Genomic DNA, 18,287 nt, shown 5'->3' on the forward strand with positions numbered 1-18,287 from the left:
AGATTTGAATGTAAACAACGAAAATGAGAAAAATGGGGTGGTGATATTATTCGGTAAGGAAGATTAACGATGAAAAATTGACTCTTCTGTCACTAATTGAGATGGATAATTGACTTTTTCATCGCTAATTGCTGAATGAAAAGTTCATTTTGTTTTGGTTATTAGCGACATAAATTAAATATATATCATTATTAATAGTGACGGATTTTAAATTTCCGTTGCTATTTTAACGATGAATATTTACTATCCATTGCTAGAAACGTCAACGACGAGTAGCTAAATGACGATACACATTCCGTCATTAATCCATTGCTATTTGCTTGTAGCGACGAAATATTTCATCGCTAAAAAATGATTTTTTTTAGTGACCCCATCCCAACCAACCTGGTAAAATAATATAATTGTTCTCAAATACACTATTTAATATTATTATCTTCTACAACATATGTTAAATCTTAAATTCATCAGTCACTTATATAAATATGACAAATCTAATCTGTATTGTAGTAATTAAGAAATTGTAATTACTATAATATTATAGTAACTATGATTTTATAATTATTATTATAATTATAATAATTATAATTTTATAGATCTTATAACGTGGATATTATTGAATAAAAAAATTCATATTATATTAACTATGAAATTATAGCCACTATATAAAAAAATTATTGTATTCATATAATTCATCGTTTGGTTTAAAATTTAATATATAATATAGGAGATAATACTGTCCAATAATCTGTGGTATCATTTTATAAAAACCGTGGAGTGTCATTAAAAAAAAAATGGAGACAGATGTCATTAATTCACCTTAATGATTAAAAAAATGTTAATTTGATTTTTTGACCTTTAAAATTAGATCTTTTAAAATTGGGAAGGAATCATATTTTTATTATTATGTACTAAAATAATCTAATCTATGTATTGATGTGATATAACACTATAACATCAGTTTAACGATAAGAATTAAAACTTAATATGTGTCATATTTAACAAAGAATATAATAGGCTAAATATAAAAAATGTAAACGCATATATTAAACAATATAAATATTATACTAAATTAATTAATTAATTAATTATTTTCATTTTATTATTACGAGATTAAGGAGAATTTCTATTATGAAAGAATTAAATTATTATTTTGGAGGCGAAATGATAATTTTTCTCATATATATATATATATATATATATATTTAAATAAAAATTAATATGACAGTTGGCAAGGGTAGTCATTATAGTAATCTCAAATTTTCTATGCTTTTGACTTTTCTTCCCTGTGAGAATGAGAGATCCGATGGGAGCAGCATCGACCCCGAGGCGGCGATGGCCGAACCTACTGCCCCTCGTCGTGGCCCTCGTCGTCATCGCCGAAGTTGTCTTCCTCGTCCGCCTCGACATCGCCAAGAACGCCAGCATGGTCCAACACTGGACCACCACCTTCCAGTTCCCTTCCACCACCGCCGACTTTGAGGACTCCTTGGCATCGTCCTTCCCTTCCTTCAACGGTTCCCTTCAAGAAGAAGTTGCTGATGGCGAGGACGAAGGGCGATGCGAGGATTGGTTGGAGAGAGAGGATGCCATCCCGTATTCAAGAAGTTTCACCACCGATCCGATCATCGTCTCTGGTGGCGAAAAGAAGGTTTTTTCGAGTCAATTTTTGTAATTATTTTTTAAAATTTGCTTGTTCAGGTTATTCTAAAGATCGATTTTTTCTGGCTTTGACGAATAGGAGGGATCGTTTTTGTCCCTTGTTTGTTGATTCAGGTCACACAGTGACAATCTTCACTTTCGAAACAAGAAGTGCTTTGTTGGTAGCTAGAAATGTTTTTAATACCCATAAGAGAAGCTCAAGTTGGTATACTCAAGCAATCCAGTTCCCTTTTACTCCAGAGGATTTGTTGCAAACCATTCACTAAGCAACAGGATCCATCATTTGTTCACTAGCCTATATGACATGTAATATGTACTCCTTTATTAAAGTAACTTTGATCAAGAAAATAATGTGTTGGAGTCATTAGAAGCTATGCAATAACCATTTTTAGTAATTAAGGAGAAGAGATAACGAAAAGTATTACGAAGTCAAATGCTTCACAGTTAAAAAAACAAAGTGAGTATGAGATATAATCATGCAACTGTAACATACTAACAGCATATTAAAAGGGATCTATTCTTTTGCTAACCAATGTTTTGGAGTTAAAGCATGAAGTATTTGTTTCTTCCTTTGTTCCTGATGCTTCAGCAAAGATTTGTGTAATCTGCTACTCAGAATTACACCATTTCCTTCCTGCCTTCCTGTTGCTTATAGAAAAGATGCTAAAATCTCATACTTCAGCAATCAACAGGAAATGACAACTTAGTCCATCTTTAACTAAAATTTGGTTAGATATTTTACTGCTACAAAATATTATTGAAATGGTAGTAATGCAGAGTAAATTGACACTCCTGTGGCCATTGGCCTGCCAATTGACTAACATGTGGTAACATTCCCAGAAGCTTGTGTCTAGCCTTGGCATCTGGTGAAAAATGCATACTGAGCATAGGTGTTTCCTGTATTTGTTGTTTGCAAGGGCGGAGCCATGTTCAAGACTATCCGTGTGGTAGCCTAGGGGCCCGGTAGCGTTCAGCAAGGGATTTAAAAAAAACGCAAAAGAAAGGGGAATCAGTCCGGGGTGATAGCATCTACGTTCGTAGCCCACCGCCCAGGATCAGCCTGGGTAGGTCACCCGGGCTGGCTCAGCCATTGGTTGTTTGTGAGTATTTAAGGATGAAAACAAGTGGTGCATTAGTAAGTTGGAGCTAATTGAGAGAAAAAAAAATCAAATACAGATGAAGGGTGAAAATTGATTGAAATTTCCCCTAAAGAAATTATACTAAGCATGAAAATTCTATGACTTTACCAATGAAAAGGCAACCAAATTCTCAACTGTTTGAAGACAGATCCTAAAATGACAAAAAAGAAATTTGATTAATTGTATAAAAAATTAGGAATTATTATTGTGTCATTATATTTGAAGTTCTTTTAGAGATTTATTATCTTTAATGAAACATTATGTACTTGAACTGCCAAAAGTTACTTGCACGTTGTTTGAAGTCTGTTATAGTTAAATCAGATGATATGGGTTCAATTGGATTAATCTTGATCACATATAGCATATTTTCTGATTACAGGGAAAGAGATATTTTCATAGCAAAATCATTGTGATAATCAATGCACTGCTTTTTGATTCCTTCAAAAGCCTACAAGTCATGATAATTAATTTTCTCTAAATAGTTTGCAAAATATCTTCTTTGAAAATTGTCAAAAGTTTTTGAGATTTACTTCTTTGAAAGTAAAAGAAAAAGACTTTCTCTATAATTTAATTTGTTGGGCACGTGATGGAACCCATTCCATCTAAAATGATTGGCCATTTGGTAGGGGGGCATCATATCAGGACACCCTACATCACTGCACTTATTAAGACCACACTTGTCCTTAAAGAATTTAGGTATGTAGCACTTGGCTTCAACACACTCATGTTTATCATTGTTCACAGTTTCACTCACTTGTGTGTTCATCACGATTCATACATTTATGCTTGACTCACATTATAAACCATCATGCTTATCCGTGTGAGACCATGGACGTGGAACTTGCCTACTTCAACTATTGCCCTCATACTCATCATAGCTTAAAATATACATGTCACTCTTTGTCTCTAATACCATGTTGAAGGCATAAATGGAGTCTGATCCACCATAAAATGATAGCCACTCGTGTGGGAACATCACTGCAATGCAAGCACACCATATACCCTAAGTTATCCATGTTCAACTATTGACATCCAGCACCCTAGCTTAGACAAACTCCAATAGCCTTGGTTTTATGGAAATCTTAAACATCTTATATTGTTGCATTGTATCTAGGTATGTTTTCTGTTTTTATATTTGTTTTTCTGGCATGTATGAGTTAGTATCTTTTCCTTTCATATCTACAGGACTGGAGTACATGCTCTGTTGGATGTCAATTTGGAAATGTATTAGATCGGACACCTGATGCTACATTTAACTTACCTCGAACCCCCTTGACAGCTAGTGTACATCGGTCGATGGAATCATCAAAGTACTATATGGAAAACCAGATTGAAGTGGCACGAGGGTGGGTAAGCATAATCCATACAGCAAGTCTCCTATCTGCATGAGATGTAAAATGTAAAGGTATTTTGTGGTTGATCTGGGACTGTAGAGGTGATTATTTCTGAATTTCATATTCATATTATCAATCATAGTTTTGAAACTTGGGCTTCCACCTCCAGAAGAATATGTTGTCTACTCCACCGGTAGTGGCATATTAAATTCTTTTTTTTTTTGAATCAGTTTCACCAGCATATGATAATATATCACTTGGTATGTAGTGTTCATACTGGTTCTGATCACTGCTAACATTCTTTGGAAAACCTTTATTTGATTATCTCAAATATAGAATCAGTTTTTTGGTGTATGAAATTGTGGTCGGTCATAACTCATAAATATGAGTTTTAGATGTATTTTGCCTTCTATAAAGCTAATCTTCTTCTACCTACTGTTGTTAAGTTTTTGGCAGCATGATATAGATATCTTGAGCATATTTATGGCAGATTTCTCAAAGGTCACATCTGATTTTGAGTTTTTCCTAAAGAATGAATCCTACTCTCAGAATGCTGAAATAGCCTACCTTTTTTTCCCAAATATTTAAAATACCACTGGTTTGGTGAACTGAACCCTTCTCTTTTCCAACAATTGACAAAATTATTTTGGAAAAATTTATACAAGTGAATTCAAGAGGACTAGAGGTAGGCCTATTTTTATTTATTTATTTAGTTGGAATGCCCTATTAAGTTGTGGCCATAGACTCTTTGATGCCCCAAAATCATGTTACTTTGGCTAGAAAATCGTACCAGAAACTTCTTGTGAAAATGTGGAGTTTAGGCATTCTTTTTAGTTGTAATGGGTCATCTTTTGGAAAAACTCCACTTTCAACTCAAAAATGTTTGGAAGCTCTACTTGAGACTTCCAGGAAGCTTTTTGATATGATATTCTGGCAAAATGACATGATTTGAATCATGTTGGAGTTTTTGGAATAATATTCCATCAAAGAGTTTTTGACAAAGAATTATTAATGACTCATTTCAACTCAACAATAGATTTTTTTTCCAACTAGAAAATCATCTGAACATTCCATATGAGACTCCAAGAATTTGATTCTCTCTCTCTCTCTCTCTCTCTCTCTCTCTCTCTATATATATATATATATATATATATATATATATATATATATATCCAATATGATTATTTTTCAGGCATCAAGTTGATGGACCATTTCCAACTCAAAAATGTTTTTTTACTAAAAACAGTTGCACACTTGACCTGAGATTCTAGGAAGCCTTTGGTTTGTGTTTCTAGTTAAAATGACATGTTCTAGATTATTAAAGAGCTTTTAACAAAAAATTCTTGCTGACCTCATGACCTGTTTCATATCAAAAATCATATAAGCGCTCAACCAGAAATTGTGGGAAGCCTCTAGTATATTTTAAAGTCAAAATGACACGTTTTAGGTCATCAGGGGTTTTTTTTGGGGGCAAAAACCATTGATGGTCCAGTTCAACTAAAACACACCTAAATGCTCTAGATTTTGAGAAACTTCTAGTATGATTTTGTAGTTATTTGATGATCAAGGATTTTTTGTGTTCATTCTCACGAATTGACTAGTATAATTTTTTCTCCATAACAAGTATATTTTTGCCATCTAAGTAATTGGAAAATACGGATGTAGTGCACAAAATTGGGTAGTTTTGTATGCAAAAAAAAAAAAAAAAAAAAAAAGAAGAAGAAGGTGCATTGGTTGGGCAAAAATAAAGTAGCTTCGCCATTTGGGGATTCTGTGTGTTCTTGTTAAATAACACTCTTTGGTTATAGTAGTGCATGAATCATTAATTTTCAGTGTGTACTTTCAATCTGAAACCGAGACTCTTTCTTTCATGTCAGGAGAGGTTATGACATTCTAATGACTACCAGTCTGTCATCAGATGTCCCAGTTGGATACTTCTCATGGGCAGAATACGATATCATGGCTCCTATGCATCCAAAAACTGAGAAAGCCCATGCAGCTGCCTTTATTTCCAATTGTGGTGCCCGTAATTTCCGTCTACAGGCTCTTGAAATGCTTGAAAATTTCGGTATACAGATTGATTCTTATGGTGCTTGTCATAAAAATCGAGATGAAAATGGTATGTTAAGAACCTTCCTATTTGCTGAACTGCTTATGTTATGGTATCATGCATTACAATGATCTAGCTTATACAACAAAAGAAAACATGCAGCTGAATAAATTACAGCTGGATGATTGCACCATATATAGAAGAGCCTGATTACACCATATGCGGATTAACCAAACACAATTGTGAATAGATAAGCAATGGTAGGCTAAAAGCCTAAAGCCATTATTCTAACATTTCTGGATCCTGATCAAGTTGGAGACACTAATATCAATCATATCTAGCTTGTCAGGTAAAACAGAAAAAAAAAAGAACAAATAAATAAAGCCTAGTTAAGAGGTTTGCGTTCAATCCTAAATAGCGGGAGGGCATATCATGTGTGTGTAGCTTCGTTTTCTTCTTTTGCTTATGTGTATCATTGTGAAGCTACTCTGATGTTTCTAAATTAAAACCAGAATAACTGAATATTATCTTGAGAGCCTTTATAGTATTATTATAAATCCACTTAAGATAAATTGGAAATACTGTAATCTCCATAATCCGTAGTCATAGAGTAATACTTGAGGATGGTCAAGCATATTTTGAAAATTAGATTTCTTCATCTGTCTTTGAAAGATGAAAACATAATCTTGGCACAGTCTTTCATTTTAAATTCTTTATGAATGATATCTAAATTTGATGGTTTTGTGATGAAAAATGTTAATTGATTCTTGAATTAATACATTCATTCTTTTTCCCTTATTAGTGGACAAGGTTGAAGCATTGAAACACTACAAATTTAGTTTGGCATTTGAGAACTCTAATGAGGAGGACTATGTTACAGAAAAATTCTTCCAGTCCCTTGTTGCAGGTATTGTTACTTTCTACTTTAAAATTTTCCAATGAGTTGTTTCTGTTAACTTTTATGTATATTCATGTGCATATTTGTGACTTCCGTGGTGATTAATCCCATGTGGATTTTTGTTATTTGTTCAAAGTGGGTTTCTTTTGTTGACACAGCTGTGGCAATTAAGTTACTGAAACACAATGGTTGTTTTGCAAACAGATAAATTATATATCTTTTATAGGATTTTTTTTCCTAACAACTGCACTGATTCTATTGGTTTTACATAGTTTTTTTTTGCAACTAATACTACCATAAATGATTACATTGATTTAGTTAAAGCAATGTTAATTCTTCTTTCAATCAACTTTTGTCCTTCGTACATAACCAACTACTATTCTCACTGCAGCTAGCATGGTAGACCATTTGATTGTTTTTTTTTTCTTTACCACTTGGCACTTGCCATCCATTGGTATTGCATACATTATATCCTACATAGAGTTCAATGAAACTACAAGATTTATGTAGCTGAACATAAACAATTGGGGCCCATAACTATTTGCTGTTCGTGCTACACTTCTTGAATATGTGGCATGCCATTCATTAACATCTTTCCTGCAATTACATTTTGACCTGTTTCGACATATGCATTAGAAGGACAATCCATTGTTCATCAATTTTGAAGAGTCCTGAACTGGAGGAATGACAATTCTTTTTTCCCTCTTACCCGTATTTCTTTATGTTGACTTACTTGCAGGAGCTATTCCAGTTGTGGTTGGTGCCCCCAATATCCAGGAGTTTGCACCTTCTCCTAGTTCTGTTTTACATATTAAAGAACTTGATGATGTTGAGTCAGTGGCTAAAACCATGAAGTTCCTTGCAACAAATCTAAATGCATATAATAAGTCAGTAAGGTACTTACAGGCACCGATTATTTGCAATATCTCTCATTTCTTTGGTGATACTTGAAATTCAGTTGGTTTTTTATTGTTGTAAAACTAAATTCATTTAAGCAAATGCATGAAGCAGCATTGAGTTCGTAACTGAAAAACTTGTTTCATGGTCAAGTGTAAGATCTCTAATGAGTTTTGGAGTAAGGTTTGGTAGTAGCTAGCACAGCATATTTGTTCCAAGAGCAGTATGAGATCCATAGCTCAACAATAGAAATTCCTTAACAATGCAGTCTTTCAATTGGTTTTCAAGAAATCATAGAACTTCTTTTTGGTCAGAAGACTCCAAAGAATCCTTGGTTGTTTAAAAAAAAAAGTCACACAAGGAGCTCATCTCTGTTGATGAATATTCTTTTGATAAATGCCATAAGCTCTTTTGCATGTATGTTTCAGTCCCACGGGTTGCAACTGAAAATTGGGAGTTTTACTTTTGGACATGTTGTCTGATCTTATGATATGAAATGCAGATATATGGGCATCTACATGAAGAAAAAATGATAAATTTTGGACTTATATTGCAAGGTGGTCGGCATGTCAAATATCATAAATTTTCTAAAATAATATAAAGGAATTCAACTTTGATATAGAAATGAGAGAATAAATAGTAACAAGATTTCACTACGGAAGTTTTTCTGTGTTTTATTTGTTTATCTTTTTTTAAAAATAAAAAATAAAATGTTTTCCCCCTATCTATACATAGTATTTTTTCCCTTATGGTTTCTATGGCTGTTCTGTCTTTTCTCTACAATCAAGCTTCTGAGTGCCATCTAATAACTTAACATGAAGACATATGCATGAGCAGAAGTTGATTGATGATTCTCAAGATTCATTATAAGTACACCTTATGCCCCTTGACTATGAAACCAAATGGCAATAGCTCTTTTTAGTTTTTTTTGGTTCTTGATTATTTCTCATGTTTCATCTCGGGTGCCTACAACTCTCCTGTTTGATACAAAATTTTCCTGTTAAGTCCGCATCCAAGATGTGTTATGTCATTGTGTTCCTTTGTCTTTGGGCCTTCGTATCATTGCTCGTCTCTCCAATTCCATAATTGTTTGTTGCTTGAGAGTAACCATGATATGCAATAGCTTCATCAGGTGAGAAACATATATATATTTTTTCTATTCAAAATCATAAAATTGCAGATATCATGAATAACAACATTTATGTTAAATTTTCTCTCTTCTTTTCCCCTTTTGTTATCCATCCAAGTAAACCTTGTAGTCTTATGAATGATTCATTGTTCAAGCTGTCCATAGCGCCATCTAGATTGGATGTCAAAATAGGATACTCATCCCTTGAGAATTTGTGCAAGTTTATAATTTCTTTCTCAGTTCACTTGATGTACGAAGCATTCTCAAGAGAAATGGTGTACCTTTTAGTTTAGTTATTTGGATTTCACTCTCCTCTTCAATGGTCTTGTTTTTCAGTTGGAAACACGAGGGCCCGTCTGATTCTTTCAAGGCACTTGTGGACATGGCTGCAGTTCACTCGTCATGCCGTCTATGCATTTTTCTTGCAACAAAGATCAGAGACAAGGAAGAAATGACTACTAAGTTCCAGAAACGCCCATGCAAATGCACCACCATGTCAGGAACTGTGTACCATCTATATGTGAGAGAAAGAGGAAGATTTCATATGGAATCCGTCTTCCTAAGGTTATTTATCATCTAGCTATTAACTCATCAGTGATTTTCTAGTGTTATTTCTTTACACATTTCTCCCAAAGTTGTTTTCGCACATCGGTAAGGTTGCTCCCTTGTAAGAGTAAAATTGCACACATTCCAGATCCATGTTAGCCAGAATATCTTGCGCATAGGAACCACCCGCCCTCAAGTTTCTTTTCGATTGTGAATTACTTTTATCAACCGCATCTTGACACAATCTCTTTTGTCATTGGCAGATCAGGGATGTTGACTCTTGAAGGAATGGAAGCCGCAGTGTTATCAAAGTTTAAGTCACTGAATCACACTCCTGTGTGGAGGAATGAAAGACCGAAAAGTATTCGAGGAGGAGATGACTTGAAGATTTACAGAATTTACCCGGTCGGTCTCACTCAGAGGCAAGCATTGTACAACTTTAAGTTTGACAGTGATGATGATTTTAGGAAACACGTAGAGAGCAATCCTTGTGCAAAATTTGAAGTTATTTTCGTATGATAGAGGCCTTTTCTAATTCTCATCTCTATTAGTTTCCCAACTTTGTTTGGCATAAGAATTATTTATACACAATTTTGTATGATATTGTTAAAAAATTTGTTGTGCATATTTGTTTTCATTTTTTGCAATCTCGGAGAAGCATGTCCTGAAGGTTTTTTTTTATCCATTTGCTAGCATAAAATTTTAAAGACTGTAATCACATAACCAAGAGTATCGTATACTGTCTATTGCTATGTTTTTACCGGCAGATATCTTCCCCTGGATCTCAAATTTTATTTCTTCAAATTGAATTAAATCAAGTTTTGTCATTTAAATCGAATAAATTAAATTGATATAGGTTAATTCAATTGATTATGAAATTAATTGATTTTTTTAATATGATTAATGATACAGCATGATTACGTGGATAATCGATTATTATATTTGATTTGTAAATTGATTTAATCAAATTCGATTTAGGCTTTTTTTTCTTAAAAAAATAAAATTTTAAAATAAATTGATTCAATTTGGACAATTTAAAAATATTTTGGAAAGTACTTTAAATTTTTTTTAAAACTTTGTTTGAAAATATTTTAAAAATATTTTTAAAATTTTCTTTAAAAATATTTTATAAAATTCTTGTAAAGTAAAAAAATATTTAAAAAAATATATGTTTAAAAATTACATTAAAATTATTTTTTAAAATATTTTACAAAATAATTTCAGAACTAGCTTTCAATACTTGTTTGAAAATACTTTTATACTTTTTAAATATGTTCTTTGAAACACTTCCTTAATAAGTTGCAACTTATGCTTTGAAAAATTGTCTTTCAAAATAATTGCTAAAGTTTATATATGAAGACTGTCTTAAAAAAATTTATTTGAAAAATAACTTAATTTGAAAGTTACTTTGAAAATTCTTGGCAAATACTTGGAGACTTTTTATAACTATTTTTAAATTATTCAAAACAAAACTCTCTCATGAAATAAACCTACATTTTTTTTATTGATGAAATATTTTTCCTTTGGAAAAAATATTTCTTGATGTACTTACTTGGTCTAATTACCTGTTTTATATATTCTCTTTTTAAGTTTTTTTTTTTTTTGATAAATGCTGAATGGGGAGGAGAGGGTAAGGGTTAAGTAAGAAAAATGATAAATTTGAAAACCTTAAACCCTAAAATGATCAAAAGAATAAAATAAAAATTGAAGTTACTTATTTTTCTCTTAAATCATTTTTATACTACCATTTCTTGTTGCATATTTATTTTTCTAATTTTAACACAGGTTGTTATTGTATCAAAAAGGAGGAGATTGTTGATGTAGTTGACACTAATGATCAAAGCTAACTTTTGATGAATGATAAATGGATTAAATTTAGATATTTTGTGATCTAACCTTTCTACCAAGTGTATGAGACTTGATGGGTCTAGCGCCAGGTTGAAATCTAGCTAGGTCTGGAGGACCTGATAGCTGGTATAGAAGTCCAAATAGGTTAAGCAGTGACCCGATATCTGGCGAGAAGTCCGGTTGGGTTTCTAGGATCTTACAGCTGACCGAAGTCTAGTTGGGTCTGCGGACCTGACAACTGGCAGGAAGACCTAGTGAGCCAAAAGGGAGTTAAGCGATTCTACATGCTAAGTAAGGTAAGTCACTGAGGGAAGTATTCAGTGATGATGAGTCCTATTTAGGGACTTTAGACTCAGATCTAGTTTATGTTCATTTTGGAAACCTAGACTGAGATCGTGACTAGATCCTAGTCTCGGGAGGATAGGATCTAATTAATAATACTTATATAAATTGTGCTAACTTTGTTTTGCAGGTTAAATATTTTTCTGTTAGCCTAACGTGTTTTTGCAAGAGCAAAAACCAAGTTAAGCCTCGGATGAACAGTGTCCGAGGCGCCTCGAAGGGTTATGAAGGCGCCTTGGAGTGGTGCGGAGGCACCCTGAATACAGCGGAGGTGCCATCGTGCGGATGAAGTTTAAGGATAAACTTCTCACCATAGGGAGGCTCCCTGGAGAGCACTCGAGACGCCTCAGAGTGCTTCGGAGGCACCTCAGAGAGCATGGAAGGCGCCTTCGAGTGGATAGAAGCCGCAGTTCATGCGACTTATCACGACCAAGGTTTTGGCGATCAGAGTTGCAATTGGAGGTGCCTTCGAGTAGCTTGGAGGTACCCTCAACAGCCTATAAAAGAGCTATTTGGCCAATTGTTCAATATAACTCAATTACAAGCTTCAAATGACTCTTCTGCTGCTCCGACTTTGCTCTGCTGGTGCACTACTACTTTGAGACATCCGATTGTTGTTGGCAGACCGACACTGACACACAAACACACTCAGTTTCTATGGTGTTTGGTAATGATTTAATATTCTTCTATTTTTCATACTTGCAAAAAGGCAAGTGTAAGCTGTTACACTTTCCTATTTTCCATACTTGTATTCGATTCCCTCTTTTGGTGGTTTTAGAAGATATTTTTAGTGGATTACCTATCGATACATTATGAGGAATCGTGGGTCTTGGAGTAGGAGTTGTCAAAGGCTCTGAACCAAGTAACTCCTTGTGTTCATATTATGCTTTTCTCTACTTAACTATTTTTAATTTTTCCCTTGCACTTTGATTTCAAAACATTAAAAAATAAGTTTTCTAAAATTACGTGATTCACCGTTCTCTCTAATGTACGCATCGATCCTACAGACTCTAGGGTTGGGCAAAGGAACCATAAACTCAAGTTGAGTTAAGGTTTGGGTAATTGAGTAAGGTAATCGATAGGGCCCAAAGTAATCGATTTAGAGTTCTTCGTGAGAGTACAGAAGGGTGAGGAATCAATTAGGTAATCAATTGGCTCATGGAATTGATTAAGGCAATTGGTCATGCTGTGTTTCTCTTATGAACATAAAGCCTTGAATCAAATAAGCCAATCAATTAAGGCTAAGCTAATCGATTGGCAATACGTAGACTTCTCACGAACAAGGGGTACTGAATCGATTGGGAATTTTCCCAATCAATTGGTAGAAAGTCGCACGAGAACAATAATGTTAGGAATCGATTGGTCAATCGATTAAACCTCATATTAATCGATTAGGCCAATCGATCAAGGATTTTTTGCGTGAGATCAGAAAGACTTGGAATTGAGTAGGGTAATCGATTCAGCCTTGTCAATCGATTAGGATAATCGGTTGGGCAGTGATTCTCCACGAACAGAAAACTTCTAAATCTATTGGAACAATCGATTAGAAGCTGCCAAATCGATTGGTATGAATCACCAATCGATTATATGGGTGAAAAGAGCTTGTTTTATAGGTTTTAAATGTTCAAGCTGACGTGCCAATCAATTGAGAGTAAGTCAATCGACTAGGAGGCGTCGAAGTAACCCAAAAAAGGAATTTTGCAAAGATTTGAAGCCATAATTGTTCATGCCAATTCTTGGGAAGTTGCGAAAGAAGTTTGCTACATTTCCAACTAAACAAGAGGCATTTTCGAACAACAAGAGATCAAGCAAGAAAAGTTTTCATTATATTGTGTATTTACTTCCTTATTGTTGTATTCTTGTTTTGAACTTGTACGAGGGTTCTTCGCCTCTGGAAAGTTTCCAAGAAGGAGGGATTTCATGATGGATGAGATCGTGAGAGTCGGACCCTTGGATTAGTCACCTCAAGGAGGTGAAGACCAAGTAAAAATTAGGGTGTTAACCTTACTTTAAGGTTTCCACTTTAAATCAAGTTTAAAGAAGCAATCAAAGCTATTCACATCTCCCCTTAGCTCTCTACATGTCCTAACAGATATATGAGATTAGAGTGAAAATTTTCCTTATCTAATTTCCGTGCCAAAAAAATCTGTGGTTGGTAGCTAGTTTTATTTTCTTTCTAGAAACTATTAACTCATATTTATCAAATAAGTTAAAAACTATATGTAGATGTGCATATTGTTCTTGGTTTTGGAGAATACTAAAACATCATCTATAGAGACATAAGTAAAGGAAGATATTCCTATGAGAATATCATCCATCTTTCTTCGAAAGATTTGAGGAACTATCTTTAATGCAAATAACATCACTAATCATTTGAAGTGTCCTTCGAAATAAGAGAATGCAACCCATTCTATAGACTCTAGATGCATTTTAACTTGTCAAAAACCAAATTTCATATCAAATTTAGAATATATCTTGGAGTTTTGGATTTTATTTAGAAGTTGATCTTTATATGATATTTTATACCCGTCTTCATGATAATTATCATTGAGACGTTTATAATTAAATATCATTCTAGAATGTCTTCTTTTTGTTTTGCTCCTTTGTTTACAATAAAAGCATGACTTTTATATTTAGATTCAGATCATTGTATAACACCAAGCGTTAATAATTGATTAATATGTATTTTACATTCTTCTATTTTTCTATTGGTATAGCATAAATCTGACCTTAATAGTGAGGTTTGGATTAATAATGTTTAATTTACAATAGATCTGATATCTTTCCCAATATTTAAGAGAATTTTCTCCTATAATTTTTAATTTTTCCCATCTAGAAATTTAAAAGTCTAAGTTTTGTTGAGTTTGATTAAGGTTAATTAGTAAGTAGGATTTAAAAAATCCTGATGATCATCATAGTCTTGGTTTAACAAGTCTTCAAGGTTTTCTAGTAGCAAAGTCTTAGGGTTGTGTTAACCAAGTATTTTTAGTTTTCCTACAGTTCTGGGGCCACCAATAAACAAGAGCCTTTACATGGGTTATTATTGTTGCATTGACATAATTCGTTTGTTAGAGTGATGTTAGGAGTAATATGAGTTGAAGAACAAGTAGAGAGAGTGTCAGGTGAGGAACGTTTGAGCACAGTAGAAGGATAGTCATAGATAATGGGAGAGACAATAGGGTTTGATAGAAAAAGTGCATAATGTTTAGTAAGTAAAAAAGTTTTTTCAGGAGCAATAAGAAAGTTTAGTCCTAGGATTAAGTGAATATTTGAGTGTAGTAGAGGTTTAACTCATAATTTAGGAAGACAGGAGCAAGAAAGTTTAATCCTAGGATTAAGTGAATATTTGAATGTAGTAGGGGTTTAACTCATAATTTAGGAAGAGAAAGAGGGTTGCTTGAAGTGTCACAATTGGTATAGAATCTTAATTGAATATTGGTGACAAACTTAGTGCAAGATAATTTTTGGCCTTCAGATTGAGTGTTGACCAAAGGTTGGGTAGCCTTTTTAATTAGTTCTAGAGGTGGAATAGAGAGTATGGTGGCTTCATCGATAATAGAATTAGTAGCTCCATTGTCAAGAAAGACGTGAAGTATAAATTCATGGCCACGTATATTAACCAAGCACCGAACTCATATATCAACAGTTCGTCTAGTGTTGCAAATACTAGGAGTTTTAATAAAAAAAATCATATTAATATCATAGGTAGGTTCTTGAATCATAAGTCCTTTGCCTCTGTTATAGGTATAAGTGTAGAGATTTGCTTAAGTCTTGTAAGCTCAGCTTCTAAAAAATTAAGTCTAGTTTTAAGAACTGAAACTTGTGTTTCAAGTAGTACATTCTGTGTACTGTCTCGAATCGTATGGACTATAGGAATTGAGACTTCAAAGATTTTTTTAAGGAAAGGTTACAACATTGTTTTTTGTAATGTTTGCAAGTTAATATAAACAAGAAATATTATCCATTCCTTCTTTTAATAACCAGTCATGAAAATATTCTCTTTGATCAGGTAGTAAATCTATTAGGTTCTGTTGTTTAGATTAGTGATACATGAGGTCTAAATCCTCAAGTAATGGTTCTTCTAAGCCTTTTAGGTCATTTTGACATAAAAGATGAGTTATTGAAGGATCAAAAAGTGTACTAGAGGGGGGGGGGGGGTTGAATAACGCTTATGACTTTTCATGTTTTTTGTAAAACTCAAGTTAAATGCATAGTAAAAATAAATAACAAAGCTAACACAAGTTTCTTTTACTTGGTTCGGAGCTTTTGATGACTCATACTCTAAGGCATGTGATCGTCGATCACTTTTATTGGGTAATCCACTAACAATTCGAAGATTACAAAATTTGAATGTGAAATTACAAATTTTACTTTAAATTAAATATACCAACAAATAGAAAGATTCGATGTATGGCATAGTTGTCAGAGAAACGTTGCAGCGTCATAGTCGAAGTTTGGAGTAACGTAGAGCTTGTTTAATCATTGTTTGAAGTGTTCAAAGTGTGTTGAAGCCACTACTCGATACCTTCTTATATAGGTAGATCTAGGCATCTCTATGACATTGAGGTGCATCGATTAGTGCTTATATTATCTGAGCTCGTCACAGCTTATCCACGTCCAGGCGTCTTTATCCCTTTGAGGCGCCTTGGTTGCTTATGTGGCGAACACTGAGTGGAGCTCCTCTTAGTCGACTTCATCTCATCTCAGGTGCCTCAATCCCTTTGAGGCGCTTGGATCTGACGTACATTGACCAACTAGAAGATGCCACCTCACCTCCCTCTACCACACACCGAGATGATAAAGGCGCTTGAATACCTTTCAGGTGCCTGTATCAGCTTGAGGCACCTAGATCCATCTAGGCGCCTGGATCAACACTTCTAGGCTTTATGTATACTGCATCACAAAGTTAGCATAGAAAAATAGGATAATATAAACCAATAGTATTTGAATGTCTCGGACTATTCGGGTCTAGCTTTCGGATTTTCCGTGAAACCCTAAGTTGGACTTATGCCGACTGTTCCCTCAATGGGGAGTGCATTCTCACCTACTCCTCTTAGGTGAGTTTACCTTTTGCCAAACACCTGTTTGGATTTTTTGCTCAGCATCTGATCGTGACATTCGGGACTTCTGCTAGACATCTGATCCTTGACTCACCTAGACTTTCTCCTGGTGTCTGTGACCTTCAACTTCCGCCGATGTCCTCGATTTTCCAAGTCTTCTACCTAATCCACTCGATTAAGACTTCGTGCCTAATCCCTTAACTAGGACTTCGTGCCTAATCCCTTGACCATGACTTCTTTGCCTAGCATCAACTATGACTTACCTACACACTCAGGTAAGGTCATTAGAAAATAATACAGCTTAACTTTGAACTTTTACCAATATCAAAATACAGGTTCAATCATCCTGCACCAATAGTTACATCATATTTATTAGCTATTCCATAAGAATGCTGAAGGAATAAGGTAATTGAGGTATAGTCAGAACAAGAAGGTATTTCTTCATGTCATCTACTAAGATGATAGAAAAAATATAAGAAGTATCAGATAGATCTAATTATACTTCTACTAAGTCAAGATTTGTGCAACCTACTAATTGAAGGTCCGGGTTGACCGACTAGTAGGGCCCGGGTGAATAGTTTGCAATCAAAATTAGAATTTCTCTTGCTTCTAAATTTGGCAAGGACAAATACACATTAATTAAATAAAAAGTAATTAACATAAAAAATAAAGTTAGAAAGGATTCCAAATTTACTTGGTTTACAACCAAGGAGGTTACTAATCCAAGACAATGAAAGCTCCACTAAGGTCTCCTTTGAAGAAGGTGGAGTAGACTCTTATAAACGTTGAAAGTTTAGAATGAAGTACAAAAAATGAAATACAATGTGTTGTTCTAAACTTCGAGCACCAACGCTCTATTTATTATCTACTGGTCAAATCTAGCTATTTATTGACATGTCACTTTTTGGGCGCCTGGACTTGGTCCGCGGATAGCCTGAACTTAGTCAAGTTAATCCACTCCACAATGACTTTCTCTACGGTTCTAGACTTCCCGGGTGTATGGATCCGGTTCGGGCTTCTAGAGTCTGCTGACGTGGACTCCGTGTTGATCCTCTTCGACAACGACTATGATGATATGGTCACCCTTCCTAAGCGTCTAGAAAGGATCTAGATTCCTAGAGTCCAAGCGTCTGGAAACCATCAACTTATAAGTTAACCATTTTCTCGTCCAGTCGCTTGGGTGATACTCCGACCATCGAGAGTTAAGCTCACCCTTCTCGAGCAGATTTCCTCCTGGCTTCTAGTGTACTCTTCTGTAGCTCCTCGTCCCTCGGATGCACCATGAGTATCATTCTCTTCCACTAGTGTACTCTTCTGTAGCTCCTCGTCCCTCGGATGCACCTAGCCTATTGACTCCCTTACCATGTCATCCTTCTCACTCACTA

At 34.4% G+C, this 18,287-nt stretch overlaps 1 protein-coding gene across 1 annotated transcript; it reads left to right on the forward strand.

Moving 5' to 3' along the window:
• Nucleotides 1-1,255: 1,255 nt before the first annotated feature.
• On the forward strand, nt 1,256-10,289 carry LOC121996985 (glycoprotein 3-alpha-L-fucosyltransferase A-like). Its single transcript, XM_042551185.1, has 7 exons — nt 1,256-1,648; nt 3,984-4,144; nt 6,010-6,251; nt 6,985-7,089; nt 7,820-7,976; nt 9,443-9,670; nt 9,916-10,289. The coding sequence occupies exons 1-7, from the start codon at nt 1,292-1,294 to the stop codon at nt 10,169-10,171; spliced, it is 1,506 nt and encodes a 501-aa protein (XP_042407119.1). The 5' UTR covers nt 1,256-1,291; the 3' UTR covers nt 10,172-10,289.
• Nucleotides 10,290-18,287: the final 7,998 nt, after the last annotated feature.

Source organism: Zingiber officinale, chromosome 6A (genome assembly GCF_018446385.1).
Source record: "Zingiber officinale cultivar Zhangliang chromosome 6A, Zo_v1.1, whole genome shotgun sequence".
Classification (NCBI taxonomy): Eukaryota; Viridiplantae; Streptophyta; class Magnoliopsida; order Zingiberales; family Zingiberaceae; genus Zingiber; species Zingiber officinale.